We start from the raw sequence: 20,097 nt of genomic DNA, 5'->3' as shown, positions 1-20,097 counted from the left end.
TAACTTGTAGCACATGTCAATCTTTATTGAGTAAATTTATAACATCCAGGCATCCCATTCAAGTACTACCTCCTTCTTTTTTATACTCGTTATGAACTTAACTAAAAAATAACATTGATTTATCTCGTTATGAACTTAACTAAAAGATAACATTGATTTATCTCATTATTTGTCTCTATGCATGCATAGTTTGATTTTATAAAAAAAAATAAGGGTGTTGATGACCGGTGCCCTAAGATAATGGTTAAGCATTTTAAAAAAAAAGAAAATATTTTATAGAAAATTTAATATTTCAATTTTCGAAACATTAAATGCGCAGATTATCGAGATAAATTTACTATTTTTAAAGTCTTCACCATTGCCCCAATGACATTAGTTAGCCTTTCCCAAAAAATAAAATATTAAAAATACACAAAATTCATATAATGTAATCATTGATTTTTAAAAAAAAAATAAAGACAAGAAAATATGAGCGGTTGTGAGATGTGTGAGGAATAAGAAATGTGAATTCTGTAACTTGGTGAAAATCTCCAATAACAACAAAATTTATAAAAAAAAGAAAAAAAAAAGAACATATTGAAAAAACAAATTTACCAATTTAACAAGGAATCAATGGAATATTAAAAAGAGCTTTTAGCACAACACAGTGCCAAAACGAATGTAACAGGCTAACAGCGGCTGTTTCCGTTTTCTGTTTCCAAAATGTCAACGTTGTACAACACTCTGAGGAACACAAGAAACACAATTGCTCCTCGCACACGTGCCTTTGCTTCTCAAACGAAAACCAACGACACACCAACACAGTTACTCTACCAATTGAACAAAAAGATATCTCATTTGATTCGAACCGGTAGACTAACCGACGCGAGGGCATTGTTTGATTCTATTGATCACCGAAACACAGTAACTTGGAACTCCATGATCACTGGATATGTTCAACGGAGAGAGATAGCTAAGGCACGCCAATTGTTTGATGAAATGCCTCACAAGGATACTGTGTCTTGGAACCTAATTATATCTGGTTACTTTTCTTGTCGTGGAAGCCGGTTTGTTGAAGAGGGGAGAAAGCTGTTTGATCAAATGCCTCAAAGGGATTTTGTTTCTTGGAACACTGTCATCAGTGGCTATGCTAAGAATGGAAGAATGGATCAAGCTCTTGAGGTTTTTAAGTCGATGCCACAACGGAATGTTGTGTCTTGCAATGCTATGATAACTGGGTTTTTGTTGAACGGTGATGTGGATTCGGCGGTTGGATTTTTTAGGAGTATGACAGAGCGTGACTCTGCTTCTCTTAGTGGGCTTATATCTGGACTTGTTAGGAATGGTGAGTTGAATATGGCTGCTGGGATTTTGACTGAGTATGGGAATGAGGGTGATGAGAAAGATGATTTGGTGTATGCTTATAATGTCCTGATTGCAGGGTATGGCCAGAGAGGAATGGTTGATGAGGCACGGCGTCTTTTTGATGGGGTTATGTCTGGTCAAGGGAGATTTAGGAGAAATGTGGTATCGTGGAATTCGATGATGATGTGTTACGTGAAAGCAGGAGATGTTGTCTCTGCTAGGGAGCTCTTTGATAGGATGTTGGAGCGGGATGCTTGTTCTTGGAACACCATGATCAGTGGTTATGTTCAAATATGTAATATGGAAGAGGCTTCAAAGCTTTTCTCGCTAATGCCGAGTCCTGATGAACTTTCATGGAATTCAATAATATCCGGGTTTGCGCAAATTGGTGATTTGACACATGTGAAAGAGTTCTTTGAGAAGATGCCCCGTAAAAACCTGATCTCGTGGAACTCGGTAATAGCTGGTTATGAGAAAAATGAAGAGTATAAGGATGCTATTGAGCTATTTTCTCAGATGCAGCTTGAAGGAGAGAGACCAGACAGGCACACTTTGTCGTCAGTTCTCAGTGCGTCTACTGGGTTGGTGGATCTTTACCTCGGTAGACAGATACATCAGTTTATCACAAAGACTGTTATTCCTGATTTGCCAATAAATAATTCCCTCATAACCATGTACTCAAGATGTGGGACAATTGGTGATGCACGCACTGTGTTTAATGAAATGAAACTTTATAAAGATGTGATAACATGGAATGCAATGATTGGAGGTTACGCTTTTCACGGTTTTGCTGCGCAGGCTCTAGAGCTTTTCGAACTGATGAAGAGGCTTAAAACTCAACCTACATATATAACTTTTATTTCAGTTTTGAATGCATGTGCGCATGCAGGATTAGTTGAAGAAGGGAAGAGGCAATTCAATTCCATGATTAGTGACTATGGTATTGAACCCCGGGTTGAACACTTTGCCTCCCTTGTGGACATTTTGGGGCGGCAGGGACAGCTTCAAGAGGCTATGGATTTGATTGATAGCATGCCAATGAAACCGGATAAGGCAGTGTGGGGTGCGCTTCTAGGTGCTTGTAGAGTGCATAATAATGTAGAATTAGCCCAAGTAGCAGCTAAAGCATTGATCCGTCTTGAACCAGAAAGTTCAGCTCCTTATGCATTGTTATTTAATATATATGCTGATTTAGGGCAGTGGGATGATGCTGAGAGAGTGAGAGCATTGATGGAAGAAAATAATGTCAAGAAGCAAGCAGGATATAGTTGGGTAGATTCTAACAATTGTTAAATGATAGTTTTTCCATTTTTAAAAAACTTCAATCATCAATCAGCAAAGCACGTTAGATCACGCTATTGTTAGAAATGCTTCTATTCAACTTAGCTAAGTTGATATGGTCAGATGGGAAAATTGATCTTGACTGATTTAGTTGATAATGACATAAATGTTAATTTGACATGGAAGAATAGTATGTCTTCTGGCAAAAATTTGGAGGTAACAAAGTGGTAGTTTTTTTATTATTCTTGAATGGCAAAATGGTTGTGAATTTGTAGCTGCGGGCGACGGGCGTAAATATCATAACTTTTTTCTGTTTCTTTTAATAGATCTTGCCAGTGTCAGCAGCAGCGAGAGACTGCAACCTTGGATGGCTGCAAGATTGGTACGTTATTACAAGTTCAACTGCTTCTTGATTAAGTATTTCTTGGTGTTATATGCATCTGGCGGTAAATATATGATCTTATGCATGGAATCTTTGATGAATTAGACACACAAGTTACTGATAGAAACTGGTACTAAATTGAGAAATATAATAGAAATAACTTACTGTTATTGATGATAGAATAGACACACGACACATACAATCTTGAGATAAATAGAATAAAGATAAAGGAACTCTGTTACATCAAATGGGGAAAAAGTGGGCTATATCACCTTTAATATATGAACAGATTGATATCTATAATTTTTTACCAAATTTATTTCAGACAAAAGAAAAAGAGCAATGTGCTGCAGGTTTCTGGTGAAAACTTGTGAACAAAGGTACACCATAGTTTGATACACATTAATATCTAAATAGTCGAATCTGATATGTAGTGTCTAATTTTTAAGAGAGTGCGTAGCAGGAAAGGGGGAAAGTGCAATCTTTCCATCATTTGCACATCCTTATGGATTTCAAGAAGAGATACAATTGAGAGCTTCTGCTTGGTTTCCAAACAGTCAAGCAAATTGGTGTGGATTGCAGCAATGGAATATATTGCAGAATTTTAGATGCCTGTACGTTTAATATTTTTGGTTCTGATTATTAGTTGTAAGGAACACATATATTTAGATTATTTATTGGTTTTGGTTATTGATGTAAAGGCCTACTACAACATAATAATGTATTTATGACCTGGTACTCACATAATAAGCTAGCTATGGTGAATGGATTTGGCATGCTAAAGCAGCTTCTGCTTTCCACCTTATAGAATCTAATTTTGGCTTTAATTTTAATTTGAATGCAATGTTTTCAAACTTATTTATTTTGTTTTTGTTTACTCAAATGTAGATCTAGCTTCAATTTTATGAGTGTCCAAATCTGTTCAAACTTTTAGACCAAACAGATTTTGCAAGATTGAATAAAAATGAGTTTGTAAGCCAAATCTTTGGCTGGATAGAGTTTTTAGACTAGTTAGTTTTTAATCAAATCTGTTTCCATTATGTAATCATTATCAAAACAAATTGGAAATGCATGCTATTGGCATAATCTTATTTTGTCTTGTTCAAAATATAAACACAGCATAAGGGTGCTATTGATGTAATAACATGGAATGGGATGATCGGAGGTCATATTTGTTGTTTACTTTTCTTGAGTATTTCTCCTTATTTCTTGAAAGGGTCATTAAATTTGAATTGTATACACTGTGCCAGGAAAATATTACACTATAGAATCTGCCAATAGCATAATGAACACACCATAGAATTGTATACACTCTTTGCCAGGAAAATATTACACTATTATTTATAGGCATGCATGTGAATAAAATGATATTGCAGTTAAGAAACATTAAATGCATACAGGGACAAAAGGTCCAACCTGCAAGAAAGTATTTGATGAAGCAAGAAGTCCTAATTTTAGGAAAATATGCAACTTGTAAAAGTGCTTGTATCTACACAAATCAAAACTACCAACCTTTTTATCAGTGAAGTTTCATGAGATTGGAGAGATTTTGTTATTGAAAATGAAACTAACAGGTCTGCTGTGAGGTTTATCCAAATGGCAAGAATCTTTGTTTGAAATAGAGAGGGAACAGATCATAATTATGTGAAAAAGTGACTGTCATCGGCAATTTTCATATTTCAAACCAACTCTATTTTGAGAATAATGTCTAGTAACTAACTCAATTTGACAGAGACTACAAGGTTGCATGAAACCTCCGTAAAGCATATCCTAAACTGGGAGGTTTTTTAAAGTGTATTCAACTGGGATTTGATTTGAAGTGCAATGTGGTGGGACAAAAAAAATTGAAATATAAGTTTAAAATGTCTTCTAAGCATGTGTGTGGAACAGCGTTCGCAAGCCATTTCTCGCGTCGCAATACATTTATCTTGTCAATAGCACTGCTAAATAGATCAATCTAAACAATATGCTTAAACGGTAAACAGATCAATCTAAACAGGATGCTACAGGAATGACAGGAAGAACAGCAAAATGTGTCCAATTAGACGCTTGCTCGAATTAATACATTATGATTTCCAACGATAACATCTCACTTGTAGAGTGAAAACAAAGTATCAAAGGCCCGTTGTACTTGTTAATAAAAAACTTTTCACTACAATGAAGATAAAGCATAATTGAATATTCTACAAACAAACAAAAAACTACAAAGAAGCAATTGCCTTGATTTATAATCAAGAAGGCCCTGTAAAACACAAAATTCTTCAACATTTTTAGACCATGAATAACAAAGGCAGTTTGACTTTTCTGTTTATCTCACAATGTCTGAGAGTGTTCTTCTGTATACTAAAGAATAGTTTGGCAAGCTGAATTGCGGATACATTCACATCTTAACTACTGAGCTGGGGTAGGAGCAACATTACCCAAACCCATCTTCTTCCCCAACAATGTAAGCTGCTCTACAAAGTCCACTCCAGTTAAAAGTTCGGTTGTTCCATATATAATATGCTTGGGAGGTTGCTGATTTTGTGCAAGTTCTTGCAGACTACAATATTCAACATAATTACCACCACCAATCATGAACACAATTGCTTCCTTAAATGGTCCTTTCAAATGGCTGCCACTTGTTCCAGCACTGGACTTAGGAGCACGAGGATCGAATGCCAGGTATACATCTGTTTCAGGATTTGGTCTTCCTTCAATCAAGGCTTCAACAGTTCTCGCCAATGCTAGCTGCCTGTCACTAGATAAGAGATTTTTGACACCGGCAGTCACCGCACTTATTGATTGTCCATAGAGTTTCTCAGCCCAGTCAACAATATTACTTCTACTAGCAGAATTCGCGGATGCGAATGAAACATTAAGAGATTTAATCTTTTTCACGTACTGAAAAGCAGCAATATCAACCTCAGACTCTTTCAGCGCCGTCTCCACAGCTTCCACTTCAGGCTGATTAATGGTTTCCGATGAAATAAGATACATGATTGCAAATCGAAGCTTATCCATCTTAGTTCCCTTCCCTCTTAGTACACTGAGAAGTTCACTCCGCTCAATGCCCCCTCTAACCATCATGTCATTCTCCTTCTTAGCATAAGAATCAAGAGACCTCTCTTTGATCTCACCCAACAACACAGTAGCAATGTTAGTATGCTTATCAATCACCTGCTTCCTCTCCGTAAGCTCGGGCAACGAGTTCACAGCATTCATCAAATGCTTCGTGTTACCAATCAAATCCGTCCCATCAAACTCAGCACCGTGATTTCCTCCAGTCCTCTTATTCACCTCATCGACATCATTCTTATACTTATTCAGCTGAGTCTCAATCTCCACCGCAACCTCAGGAAACTCCAGCCCCCCATTAGCAACCCAAAACGGATCAGCACTATCCAACTCATAAGACCGCATCCCACCTTTCTCACCTTGAACACTCAACCTATTCAACTTCAACCCCAAAACATCATGAACCAACGGCCGATACCTAAAATCATGCTGAATCGCCACGGGAAGCTCAAAATTCCTGTCAAAGATACACAAAACCGGACGCTGAAAAGAGCTAACAAAATTCCCACCCTCAGTAAACAAATTATTCTTCGACAACAAATGATCCCGAATCCGCTGATCCAACGCAGTAGCAACCATCTCCCCCGGTCCACCGCGAGGACACCGAATAACCGGCACAACACCAAGAGTCGCCAAAACACAAAACAACCCCGAAACAACCTTCTCCACAATATCCTCAATCTCCCGGTCACCAGCAGACGGATCATTAAGCTGAAGGAAGCAAGATTTCTGCGCCAACGAGAACAAATTATCCTCCAGAGTAACAAACTCAAGATACTGATCATGAACCTTCGAAACACGATGAATCGAATCAGAACTGAGCGTCCCCGAAGCGAGATCTTCGAGAAGAGGACGAGGGATCGAGGTGGAGAAATTGAGGTGGAAACTCTGGTAGAGAGATCGAGAAGCATCGGCGATGATTCTCTGAACATTGGATTGAATCGGTTGGACGAAGTAAACGGCGGGAACGTCGTGAACGGGTTTGCGGTCTTTGTCGATGAGGAAGTACAAAGTGACGCCGTGTTTTCGTAGATCTTTGACGTGAATTAACGGCGAGAGGATGTTCTGGCAGAATTTGTCGTAGATTAGGATCTTGTAGGCTTCTTCGTTCGTTCCGGTGGCGTTTATTGGTTGGTTTAGGTTTAGCATTCGTGCGATGCATTCTGAATGAATGAACGAAAAAACGGATCGTTAATGGAATTGTAAAAAATGAAGAGAAAATGGAATGGAGAGTTAGTTACCTGTTTGTTTCTGGCGAAGATTGAGAGTCATGGCTATGGAGTTTGTTAAGTATGGTGAAGAGTGAGTTTGCTGAATTGGGAATTTTGGGATCGGTGGGATGGGGTTTCAGATCTTCAATTGATTTGATGTTTGCTTGCTCAGACTCCTATCGTAACCTTTCTTGCATCTCTGTGTACTACTGTGTAATTATTATTGAATTATCGGAAAATATTATAGATACACTTTTTCAAATTGTTTAATAGTTTAAATTATAATTATAATTTTTATTATTTGTTTAAGTTATATTTAAATTTATTTATATTTTATGAGGGTTTTAATCGGTGTATTTGTAATGGTTATTGGCGAGGTAGAAGGTTCTCTAAACAACTTTTTTGTTGTTCGTTTATTGGATCATACGGCAGGTATTTGTAATTATTAGGAAGATCCTAAAGTCCCACATTGGTTGGAGATAGAGCATTGAAAAAATATATATAGAAGGACACTCCTCACCTTATCAACCGGAATAGTAATGGTTATCTCTTAATTGGAATGCTTGTTCATTTGAGGAACGAGGAGAGAGAGGTGTCTCAACTTATGATGCTGAGTTAGGTCAAACTCTAATAGTAATGGTTATCTTTTAATTGGAATGCTTGTTCATTTGAGGAACGAGGAGAGAGATGTGTCTCAACTTATGATGCTAGATGAAAGAAAGTCGAGAAGGGGAAAACACATTCTCTAGAGAAATAAGGGGACTAGCTAATCATTTTTCTCGTTTTTAAGAGTGAAAAATGTTGTTACTTATAAGAGAAATTCACTTTTTAGATTCATTGAATAATTATTGTATCTGGTTTGAATATAGACCAGATACATTAATTATTCAATGAATCAAAAAAATGAATTTCTCTTATAATTTGGGACAGATGGAGTACACGTGAGTTAGTTCTAACACCACGGACAATCCTAAAAACCTCTAACAACCTTACATCACGAGAGTTGTCACGTATTGTACTTTTAGCAAGTATAGTTGGAGCCTACCGTGGGATCCCTGATAAAACTTACCTGGGCCACCATCACATCATTCGACTTATCCTCGCTTCCAACTCCTATATCCAACTTGGTGAAAAAAATGTAGCAACTCCAACCAACAGTGAGTTTGATAGTGATTAGGGGTGGAAATAGGCTGGGCCGAGCTAGACTTTGCCAAGCCTAAGCCTGCCCTGTCAAAAAAACTGAAGCCTAAGTCTGACCTGTAGCCTGTCGTAGGCTTATTTTTTAGGCCTGAGCCTGGCCTTTTCGAAGGCCTGGTTAGCCTGTTAGCCTACATAAAAAGTCTATTTCTTTTAGACATGTGTAAATAAACAATTAAAATAATATTCTAGAAGACTGTTTGTCTTAGAGAACTTATGAAAACAATGTTCATCTAGTGTTTTCATTTTCTTTTCACAAGTTCTTCAAGATAACCAAGTTTTATTTATGTATTTTAATTCAAAGTACAAAACATAACATAATGATCATAAAAAAGTATTCATTTTTGTTTAAATAGGCCGGCCTGATAGGTTTAAAAGGCTTTTTTTAGGGCCTGAGGCCTAGCCTTTTTAACTAAATAGGCTTATAAAGAAGCCTAGGCCTTTTCTATTTAAAAATAATGTGTGGCCTGGCCTGAGCCTATATAGGCTAGCCTGTAGGCCCCTGTTATTGGCCTGGCCTATTTCCACCCCTAATAGTGATGAGGGTGTCATGGTAGATATGCATGCAACCTTGGTCAACTTACGTCACCATAATCAAATCCTCACGTCACCGACCTCTTTAACATTCGCCAAAACCCTTTTGAATCTCTGAGGGAATATGTTGTCCTCTTAAATGAGGTGACTATCAAGGTCATCCACCCAACCATTTTTTTGTGGGGAGCGTTCTGAAATGGACTAAGGGTGAGACATCTTAACGAATCCATTTCCTAGAGGTCAGCGGCTTCCTTAACGGAGGTGGTAACAAGTGCAGAATGCTATATAAAGGGCGAGGAAAGCAACATTGAAAGGAAAGTCAAAGACATCAAAATGTAAAATACTGGTAACCTTAATAATTCACAGTAGTCACGTAAAAATCATTATACTTTCCTATCAGAGACACAACGACATTCAAATGGAGAGGAAAAACTGTTGAGAGCCTCATGCCTTTGAACACTCACAAGGAGCCGATTGGCGTGAGGTCCTTCATATGCACAACATTCCAATTCCGTCAGCCCCCAAGTCAAACGTCATGGGGTTTGAGCCCGGTAGGTGGTGCAAGTTTCATAAGCTTAAATGGAACCACTCTAAAGATTGATATCAACTCATGTAGGAGATAGGACGCCTTATCCAATAAGGTCACTTGAAGAAATATGTTAGAGGCGATGCCACCCAAGCCCAGGAGAATCCAATTCTTAGGGGAAAAATGCCTATCACTATGGTAGTACCCAGATCTCCAAAGTCAATCGCAATAACATCAAGTTTCCTTAGCTCCCCCCACCTCTGAGGACAAGTTCCACTAAATCTAGTTTTTACATAAAAACATTATTATTATTTATTAATTAATTAATTTCTAATTTCTAAAAATAAATAAAGTTATTAGTTATTAATTTATTATTTAAAAATATTAATTAATAAATAATTCTAATTATCAATGACACGCCATAAAAAAATAATTTATCTTTAAACAGTGGAACTAAAAATTTAAAAACATAAAAGAGATCAATACTGACTACTAATATATTCAACCAACTGATTTCTAATTAAAATAAAGAGAATTTATATTCAAATTTCTTAGTTATAAATGTATATTTAAATATATTTGTTCTATTAGGTAGAGTAGCTTAACATGACACAATATTTTGTATGGACTGACCCAACACATGAATTGTTTGCACCCAATAAAATTCGAACTTGAGACCTTAAGAGGAGCACACTTTCAAGACCTAAGCCTTAACCACTAGGCCAATCCATGGGAGTTAACGTGATATGTATTAATTGACGCGTATTATGAGTTTAATTCACGTTTATTTATTTATTTATTTTTTTAAAATTACATTTATTTATATTTATATTTATATTTATATTTATATATTAATATAAAAAAGTTTGTCAAAAAAGTTTGTCAAAATATATTATATAATTTTTTTTAAATAATTATTTTATTAATTTATATACTGATTTAATATTATGTTATTAAAATTTTTTTAATCAATATCTCAATCCATATAGGTTGTTCGTTTTAATATTTATATCAAATAAATAAAATATAGTTTAAAATATATTGATAGATTGTTATAATGGTTCAAAAGTAATAAAGTTATGTATTTTAAAAAATAAAATAATTTAATTTTTCCAAAATAATTATAATAAATAAATAAATAATATGATTATAAAAGTTTTTCATCTCAACTAAATCACAAACTTTCAAAATAATTGTTCATTTGAATTCTTATTTTCATTTTATAGGGACTATTTTTATTAAGAGTGTTTTTATTCAAACCGATTTGCATTAAAATCACAAATTGGCCTAACAAATATCAAAAAGTGAAGAAAATTAAATAATATTGAATGTATTTGAATTCTCTTTTATGAAAATCATTATATCAAAATTGATTTTTCAAAATTGATTAATTTTTTTTTAAATTATTACAATATATTAGATTAATTTATTATTAGATGCTTTTATTTTAATTTGTTTTAGTATTATTTATTAGTTTAATTTATCTATTGATTTTTAGTGTTTCATTTGCTTCAAATAAAATTAGTCGTTCTTATTTTATAATTTTAATTTTTAATATATTATATATTTAGTATATTATTTTAACCTATCATTTTATAGTATCTTTTTCTAATATTAATAAAAAATTATAATTCATAGGTTAGATTTTTAGAAGAAATTTCAAATAAAATTGCATTTAATTGATTAAATCAGATTAATGTTTTAAAATAATATTTTAAAATTAAGCCTGCAATTTTGGCCCCTCAAATTTCTCAATTATTTGATTTTGGTCTTCCTTGTTTCAATTGCTTGATTTTGATCCCCAAATTTTTAATCACTTGATTTTGGTCCTTCAAGTTTCAATTGTTTGATTTTAACCCCTCAAATTTGTCCCTTTTTGTATTTGATAGTCTCTTAATGACATGTGGACTAAATTTCTTTTTTTTATTGCTTTTTATTTATTTTTATTTTTTAAAATTTTCTTCTCTACAATTTTATTTTTCTTCTCTTTTTAATATTTAAACTTTGAATATAATATTTAAAAAAAATTAAATATTTCATTCAACGTAATAGCAAATTATTTTGCTATTATTTTGACAAAATAAAATAGATCACTACTTAATTAAAATAACAAACTTTTTGGCTAATAACTCCCTCATGGTTAAGCATAAAGTCTCAAAGTCTAACAATGTTATTAGTCATATAAAATTTTAAATTTTTATAAGAGGTATTGCATATTTGTCCGTATATTCTAAGTTGAAAGAAATATTTAAGATTTTCAAAATATTATTTTCAAAGCTTAACTATTAAAAAGAGAAGAGAAATAGAATTGTAAAGAAAAAAAAAAAGAAAAAAAAAAGAAAAAACAACAAAAAAAGATAAATTTAGTCTACATATTATTAGGAGACTATAAAATGTAAAAGGGATCAAATTTGAGGGGTCAAAATCAAACAATAAAGACTTAGGGGTCAAAATTAAGCAATTAGAAAAACTAGGGGATCAAAATCAAACAATTAAAACATAAGGGATTAAAATCAAACAATTGAAAAATTTGAGGTGTCAAAACTGAATTTAAACCTAAAATTAAACCGAACCACAAATAGTATTATATGAATTTTTCTTTCAAAAACAACCAAATTTCATACGAGAGACTCCTAACTTTAGCACTCAAAGTATATATATATTTTTTAAATAGAAACCATTCTTACAAATCACAAGTTCACAACATTAATAGGAACTAAATTTGAACGTTATGATTTTTCTAAAAAAAAAAAGTTTAACTCAAAATTATAAATGAGATGCTAGGTGGATAAAATTAAAGTAGGTATGTTAGTTTGTTGAGATATTTTACTAAATAGAATCATAAATATTTACTATTTGAAAGATAATTTATAGTTAAAATACATTATGTTAAATAAATTATTTGAAATAAAGTTAAAAACTAATCAAAAAAATAAGTTAAATTATGTTTTTGTCATCTATTTTAGTCAACTCACAAAATCAATCTTCCTATTTATTTTTTAAACAGTTTTGATCCTTCATACATAATTTTCGTCCAAAAAAATATTGACGTGTCATTTTTTTTATACATAACATACTTTTTGAGCGAGAGAACATAAAAAACAATTTTTTTGGAAAATGAAGAAGTTGAGAGAAAAAGAAAATGAAAAAATATTAGAAAAAATTGGAAAAAGAAAATATCATAATGAATAATTAAATATTTTTTATGTCAAATCAATAAAAATATGTTACACATCTAAAAAGTAGTATATAATAACATTTTTGACCTAAAACTAGATATGACGTATGAGTGATCAAAATAATTAAAAAAATAAATAAAAAACTGATTCCATGAATTGACTAAAATAAGAAGAAAAAAGAAGAAGAGAAAAACCACCATATCGATAGATAAAGTTAAAGTAGATTTATGATTAGTTTGTTGAGTTATTTTTGTTAGATAAAAAACAAGATATGTTTTGATAAAGAAACTGTTGAATTAATGTGTGAGTCATATGAATTAATGTTATTGATTTGTTTAATCGTTTAATTTACAATTTTATCATTATTTAAGTAATGAAAAAAGAAAGGAAAAAAAAGATTTTTTAAAAATATTTAAATGATAGTTTTAAATTTTAATTATAATGCTTTTTTTTTCTTTTCTGATAGACCTTAAAAAACATTAGACAATAAATCTCAATTTTATTTAAACAAATCAACTTTATAAATTTAAATTCTAATAACATTTGTCAAAAAAGAAAGAAATAACACGTATAATTAAAAAAAGACTTCCTAGCCCTTTTTTTCCGATTGAACTCCGAAACTTAATCCGAAAATTTATTATACTAATCCTCTAGGCTCTATCTATTGTTGTCCCCTTTCACTTTAAAAATCCAGGAATCAAATATTAATGTGCACGATTCAAAGTTTTTCCATCAATTCACTGTGACTTCTTAGGCTAAATTTTGGTCTCAGGTACATTTGTTTAATTTTCTGTTACACTGGCCATTGAATCATATTTCAAATAGTGATAGTGATTATTTTTTATCCCAAAATTGAATTAATTTCAATTAGTGTGTTTCAATTTCTAGGTTTTATGAAAAATCACTATGAACTGTTATATTAATTTCAAGTATTTTTTTTTCTGTTTCAGATCATATTAGTTATTGTGATCATCAATTGAGTTATTATAGTGAAAAAGTTTTTAAGTCTCTTAAAAATTAAAATCATATAACAGTTTTGGAAGAATGGTGCATAATTGGTTTGATGCAAGCAATTCACAAATAATGAATGGGAAGGCTAATAGTGTTGTTGGCAAAAGAGTGTTATCTTCTAGGTCAAACACTTCACCTGTCACTGTTAGCAATGGCCTTACCTCGGCATCGCACGAGTTTCCTGTGACTGTTGGAAACAATGGTATGGATCATGTAATGACGCATTCACAGTGTAATGATTCTGGAAGCACGTTTGTTGCTCCGCGCGCATTGAGTCTCACTATGGCTGAGACATTGGTTCATGGTCCACCGCGTTCTCGCGCGCCTGAACAAGTGAGTTTGATTAGTTAGCATTATGTTGTTTATTTGGTAAAATGTCATTAGTAATCAGTCATATGATATGTTTTGTTTGTTATGCAGTTGTCTGGTAGTAATCAGAAGCTTGATGAGATGGCTCTTAAGAATTCGCGGCTATTGGTCCCTATGATGCCGTATATGCCAAGATCCATGGTATTGATGTTTCCTTTCTTTATTCTGCTTTTTTTAATATGATGTAGTCATGAAAGATATTCCTTCTTGATTAGTATTGATTTATTGTGTTGCGTCACGTGTTGCCGTGCATAATTTTGCGATCTAGACTCCCTATGGTATTATCTATGATTTTAAATTATGGTTGCGAGTGTTACGATATCGGGTGTTGTGGCGTGAATATTTATTAGAATATGCGTGAAATTCATAGTTGAGAGACGGTTGAAGTTAAGATTGAGATTTAGAATTTTGATATTTTAATTTTTGGTGAGATGAACTAAAGCACTTGCCCAAAATTATCTGATGCAATTCTTGATGCTGTCATACATCTGATTTTAAATCACACCGCAATTGCAGTCGTATAACTACCAAACTAAAACACTAAATTTCTCTTATGTTATGCTTGATTGAGGACCCTCGTTTTTTCACATAATCTTGTTATTCTTTAATTTTATGTCCCAATCTCTGCTATACCCGTATTACTTGGAAGTAAATCACACTAACTTCTTAAACAAGTTTTTCACTAGACCACACAGAAATTTATGTAGTTGGAATTTGTGAGGACTTTTGTATGACACTGATAAATATGCAATTAAGCTCAAATAGTAGCAAGGAAAATTAGCATAAGTTATTCAAAGTAAATTATCACGGGAAACTTTGGATATTCATATTATACTAACTTTAGAGTTGTTTTGGTAAATGTTGTAGGGTGCTAGCTCTTTGGTGAAGTTGAAGGTCAAGACAAGCTCACAACGGTATCCCATTGCACATTCTAATGCTTTGCGAGAGTTGAATGGTGTATCTTTAGCCGCAAAGCACAACTTGAGATTCAATGGAAGTAGGATGCTAACCACAAAGTCCAACTCTGCTTCCACTCCTTCTAGGAGTACAAGTAATTCAACTCCTTCTGCATGGATAACATTGGAGAAGAGACCTACTTTTCAAACCCAAAGTAGAAGTGATTTCCTTAAGAATCTCTCAAAGAAGAGTTCCTCAAACAATGTGTCTTGTGTCTCGGAGAAATCTCAAGCAAGCACAGAGAAAGAGAACGATACTAGCTGCACCACTTCAAAATCTAGGGATTCAATTAATGAAGAGCAACAATATATTCCCAACTTCATTTTAAATTCGGAAGAAGAAGAAATCGCGTTCTTGCGTTCACTTGGGTGGGATGAAGACGATAAAGGCGATGGATGTCTTACAGAAGAGGAGATACAAGAATTTTATGATAAGGTTAGGAATTGTTTATTTTTTCTCTAGTTACATTTATAAATTGAGTAAATGTTTATATTTGATGATTTTTTGAATGATCGCTCTTTAAATTCTATGCACTTATTTGGTTATTTTGTCATGCAGTATGCGAAATTGCAACGATTTGGATGTGATGGAGCAGAAACGGACAATCATATGACTATGTGTTAAACATTTTGTCTAATAGACCATTTTGTATCACATGAATATATTTCGGATTTTTAGAACGAGACTTCAAAACCTTCTTTACAGATAAACAAGTATACATGATTATTTTTGTTTATCAGTGTGTAAATTACAAACTATTATTCATATTCTATCATCAATTATCGTTTTCTTTATTATGTTCTCTACAGCTTCTCCATGGTATCCAATACTAAAAAAAAATGCTCTCTAAGATAAAGCTTCTGTCTTAAACAAGAAGTTTCTTTGAGGTTTCACTAATATGGAATGAAGAGTGTGATTTAAATATAACTCTTAGAAAAGAGATAATGCAATTTTGGCTTAAATACAAGTAAAAATATTTTTAACAGAAAGTAATGAAATTTATATTCACTTGGCTATGCTAATTTTAAACGTGATGTATGGAATAGTGCTTGGTTTTATCCTGGTTAATATTGTGCATCATTGTATATTGCTGTCAGTGGCGGAGCCAGAAAATTTTTAAAGCCCGGGCAAAAAATATAAAGACTGCAAATTTATATTGTATATAATATATAAATAGTTTAAAATAAAAGTAATGAAAGATGAAACATAACCTTACAATTAGGTGTCAAATAAAATCACGAGGTAAATGTCCTTTTCGAGACTTCTTTGCGGTGAATGTTCGAATGATATCAATATCATTAAGTGACTTGAATATCTCCCGCTCGGTGTAACATATCATCAAACACAAATAATAAATAAATATAAAAGTAATTAAAAAATAGTTATAAACATATTGAACAAATAATATATAAACACTTATAAAACTAATTTAACAAGAAACTATTTTATGATAAGCAAATACAAACACAAAACACAATTATAAAACTAATACAAACACAAACATACAGAATAAAAAGTATCTTTTACAAAAGAAAGTATAAAAATAATTTAACAAAAAAAGTTATTGAAACTAGACAGCAAACGAAACTAGACAGCCTGGAATGATAAGCATTTACTTTTATTTATATTATAAGCTAGTTTTTCATCTACTTTCATCTACTTTTATGATAAACATTTTCTCTGCAACAAGTTATAAAAAGCTATCTACTTTTTAAAAACAGACAAAAAGCATAGATGATAGATCAATGGTTCTTCTCTCTATAAAAACTAATGTTGATGCTTTTTTCAGTGTTATTATATTAAACAAACTCAAAACTAACTATGAAAAAAGTAATACTTGCCTTTGCCTTGCCTGAAAGCTGAGTCACCGGCACAAGTCGACAGCGGTTCCGAAACCGAAAGTGGTGGAGCGAGGGAGGAGATCGAGAGGAGAGAGGAGACCGAGAGGAGGGAGAAGGTGGTGTGGGCGTGTGGTGGCGTGCGGTGTGGCGACGGAGGAAGAAAGTGATGCGGCGGAGGGAGAAGGTGATGCGGCGGAGGGAGAAGGTGATGCGCCAGCCGTACTTCTCTTTCACTTTACAGTTTCTGTTTCTATTTCTCTTTCTATCTCTTTACTCCTTTTTCTTATTTTTTTTTAAATTTTTTTTGCTGTTGAAAAATACATGTATATCCAAAAAAAAAATGGGCCCGAGCCTGGGCATGTGCCCACCCTGGCCGGGCCCAAGAACCGCCCCTGATTGCTGTGTTCCTTGCAATGCTTGAGTTGTATGTATATTGTGAGAATCAGAATTATATCTTTGAGAAATTTTTTCATGAAAAGTGTGAGTTTTGTGAAAGAGAGAGAAGACAACAACTTAATTTTGACATTATTGTTTTTCAAAAACCAACTTAAATTTTTAAAAAAAAAAAGAGAGAGAAAGACAACAACAAGATCTTCACATATTAAGTGAAAAGATAAATTAGAGTAAGTTGTGTTCTACACATACCAAATAAAAAGATAGATACAAGAGATGACTTGGGTTTTGCAAAAAAATATGAAACATTGTATTAGACAAAAATAAAAATATAAGTTAGAGCTTAAGATGAGTACACTAGTGTAATAGATAAGTACACTAATATAAAAATATTTTCAAAAAATGTTAAATATTTTCTTATATTTCTTTTAAAAAAAATTCATTTTCAAAAGTCTTCTCATCCTTTCCAAACTCTCAAAGCCTTAGTAAATATTTGGCCATATTTGGGCTCGATTTATGTCATATCCGGCCGAAATTTAATCTTATACGAAAGATTATGGAAACACCATTGTATAAGTTGAGCTTTATTATTATTTTGAATTGATCGATAAGTCTTAACTAAAATCAATCCAAACATTTATTTGCTAAATGAGTGTGTTTTATACTATGTTATGCCATATCATTATTAAATAGGAATGATAAAGCGTAGGATTTAGGTAGGGTATTATACAACTCGTCTTTAATTATATTCGCAGTTTGAAAAAAAAGTTGTACTTGAGGCAGTACCTGCGTGGCCACTAACCTTAACCTTTATATGTAAAAATAAATTTATCAATTGAAAAATAACATATGATTTCCGTCACCAAAGCTTATGTGAGGTTGTATTTGAGTACAAAGGAAGAGCTATATTATCTATTTTCATATACATAGAATTCTTTGTAGTTGATGTGGAGTTTTTTATATTAGAAGGAGACAATTTGGAGAAGCTTTATTCAAATATGAGATTCACAAAGGTACTAATCGCCACAAGAGGTAATTGTTCTATCACTGCTCAGCGGCGATTCCCACAGAATTCAACCGGTATGTTGAGCGTTGGTCTTTCCGAAGAATGAGAAGAACTCCTACCTTGTCAATAGGCTTCCACACACTCTTTCAAGCCTCTTAAATCTTAACCAAATCTTCAAAGAAACGTTAAACTCAAAACGAATCTCCTTAATCAATCACGAATCTTCAAAAGATAAGATTCGAATCCATGCAATAATGGAAAAAGAATGAGATAGAATATGAAAGAAACCGTTTGGAAGTGTTCAAGAAAGAACAAGTGGTTTGTGAGTTTTCAAATCATAAATGGAAATGTATGTTTTATAACATTGTGAATGATTTTCTGAGAGAAAATGATTTATGTGTTGGAGATGAAGCACAAAAATGAGTGAAAAATCATGTTTAATTTGAGTCATGAATACTTAATGGTTTGAGTCGAGTGACAAAGTAATGTGGAACAAGATCTGCACTTAAAAAGAAACTCATTTTGCTTTGATTTAAGTCAAGCACATGTGTTGTGATTAAACTCATGCAAGTTGTGATTCGAGTCACGAAGAAGCCATAATTTGACTTAAATAAGACAAGGACTGACAACAACTCCGTGATTTGACTCATGCAGAAGTCGTGATTCGAGTCACAAGATTCTATGATTTGAATCATGTTCAATCTATGATTCGACTCACATACTTAGAAAAACGCTTGTTTTCCCTTCTGTTTGATTTGATTCAATTCATAGGATGTCTGATTTGAATCACACACTTGAAATCTCAATTTTTAAAGTTCTAAAAGATATTTTGAGATTCTATTTGTGACATGGCTTGAACCAATCTCAAATATCTCGACTAATTGACTTAAAACATACTGTTCATACTCAAACACAAATAATTTAAATTATGCATCCTAAAATACGGATCCAAAACTCGATCCTTAAAGATGCGCATTTGAATAGGGAACTCAAATATAATACTACAATCAAAGTAAAGCTAAAAAGACAAGCAAAAAAACATATGGTAGAGACACATAGTCTCCCCCTTACTGTATCTGAGGCATGCAACTTTAAGATGGGTTTTATGCATGTCATATCACTCCAAAAACTCTCACCCAAATGATTCTTTTCGCATCCACGTCTGAAGGTCTCCATTTTCTTACCTCTTTAGACCATTGCATCAGCCAACCCCTCCGTTTTCCAGGAGCACCTCCATTTCTCCCTCTTCTCTAAGTGGTATTGCTTTGATTGCAAAATAACCTTATGAGCTGAAAATGTTATGAATATTGTATGTCAGCCCCTGCTTCTCTACAACTCCCACATAAGCTTTTTTGAATAAGAGTGAATCCTATTTATCTTCTGATATGAACTCCAGATGAGCAACCGGTTGACCTTCTCTCTGACATTGTAATGGTTTGGCTTCTCATTTCGGCTATTGTCTTGGCTGATATATGTTATTATTTACCACATTTGTGTTAGACGCTGGCCTAAGGATCTAGAGGGGGGGTGAATAGATCTTTCAGAGTTTTTCGGAGTTAATTGAACTTTAAGCGAAAGCGGTTCTGAATCGACTCGCGTCTATTCCGAACCACTATTGAAACGATTGTATATGTGTTAAAACCACTAAATAGCTTGAGATAAACGATAAGAGAATACCCTATAGAATCAATATGTCGCTCTAATGAAAATCGATTAACTTCTTATATGATGAACGATGTTTGCAATGCAGTAATAGTGAAAGAGGCAAAAACACAAACACTTGGTGATAATGATCAAATTGATAGTAAT

At 33.1% G+C, this 20,097-nt stretch overlaps 3 protein-coding genes across 4 annotated transcripts; 2 read left to right on the top strand and 1 right to left on the bottom strand.

Annotated features, from left to right (window-relative positions):
* Positions 1-625: 625 nt before the first annotated feature.
* Positions 626-3,822, top strand: LOC131636822 (pentatricopeptide repeat-containing protein At1g62260, mitochondrial-like). 2 transcript variants are annotated; one of them, XM_058907414.1, is made up of 4 exons: positions 626-2,841; positions 2,952-3,007; positions 3,333-3,387; positions 3,471-3,822. In XM_058907414.1, exon 1 carries the CDS (start codon positions 703-705, stop codon positions 2,635-2,637), a length of 1,935 nt encoding a protein of 644 aa, XP_058763397.1. In that variant the 5' UTR covers positions 626-702; the 3' UTR covers positions 2,638-2,841; positions 2,952-3,007; positions 3,333-3,387; positions 3,471-3,822. The 2 variants fall into 2 exon arrangements, with proteins under 2 accessions (XP_058763397.1, XP_058763398.1); XM_058907415.1 differs by having other exon boundaries at positions 3,468-3,822.
* Positions 3,823-5,029: 1,207 nt separating this feature from the next.
* Positions 5,030-7,493, bottom strand: LOC131636823 (SEC1 family transport protein SLY1-like). The gene is made up of 2 exons (XM_058907416.1): positions 7,306-7,493; positions 5,030-7,227 (listed from the first exon to the last, which is right to left on the bottom strand). The coding sequence occupies exons 1-2, from the start codon at positions 7,334-7,336 to the stop codon at positions 5,399-5,401; spliced, it is 1,860 nt and encodes a 619-aa protein (XP_058763399.1). The 5' UTR covers positions 7,337-7,493; the 3' UTR covers positions 5,030-5,398.
* Positions 7,494-14,145: 6,652 nt separating this feature from the next.
* Positions 14,146-15,745, top strand: LOC131636821 (uncharacterized). The gene is made up of 3 exons (XM_058907413.1): positions 14,146-14,232; positions 14,959-15,483; positions 15,607-15,745. Exons 1-3 carry the CDS (start codon positions 14,173-14,175, stop codon positions 15,670-15,672), a joined length of 651 nt encoding a protein of 216 aa, XP_058763396.1. The 5' UTR covers positions 14,146-14,172; the 3' UTR covers positions 15,673-15,745.
* The last annotated feature ends 4,352 nt before the right edge of the window (positions 15,746-20,097 follow it).

Source organism: Vicia villosa, unplaced genomic scaffold (assembly GCF_029867415.1).
Source record: "Vicia villosa cultivar HV-30 ecotype Madison, WI unplaced genomic scaffold, Vvil1.0 ctg.001839F_1_1, whole genome shotgun sequence".
NCBI lineage: Eukaryota > Viridiplantae > Streptophyta > Magnoliopsida > Fabales > Fabaceae > Vicia > Vicia villosa.
The sequence above is the reverse complement of the archived record's forward strand: the minus strand, read 5'-3'. Positions and strand labels throughout refer to the sequence as shown.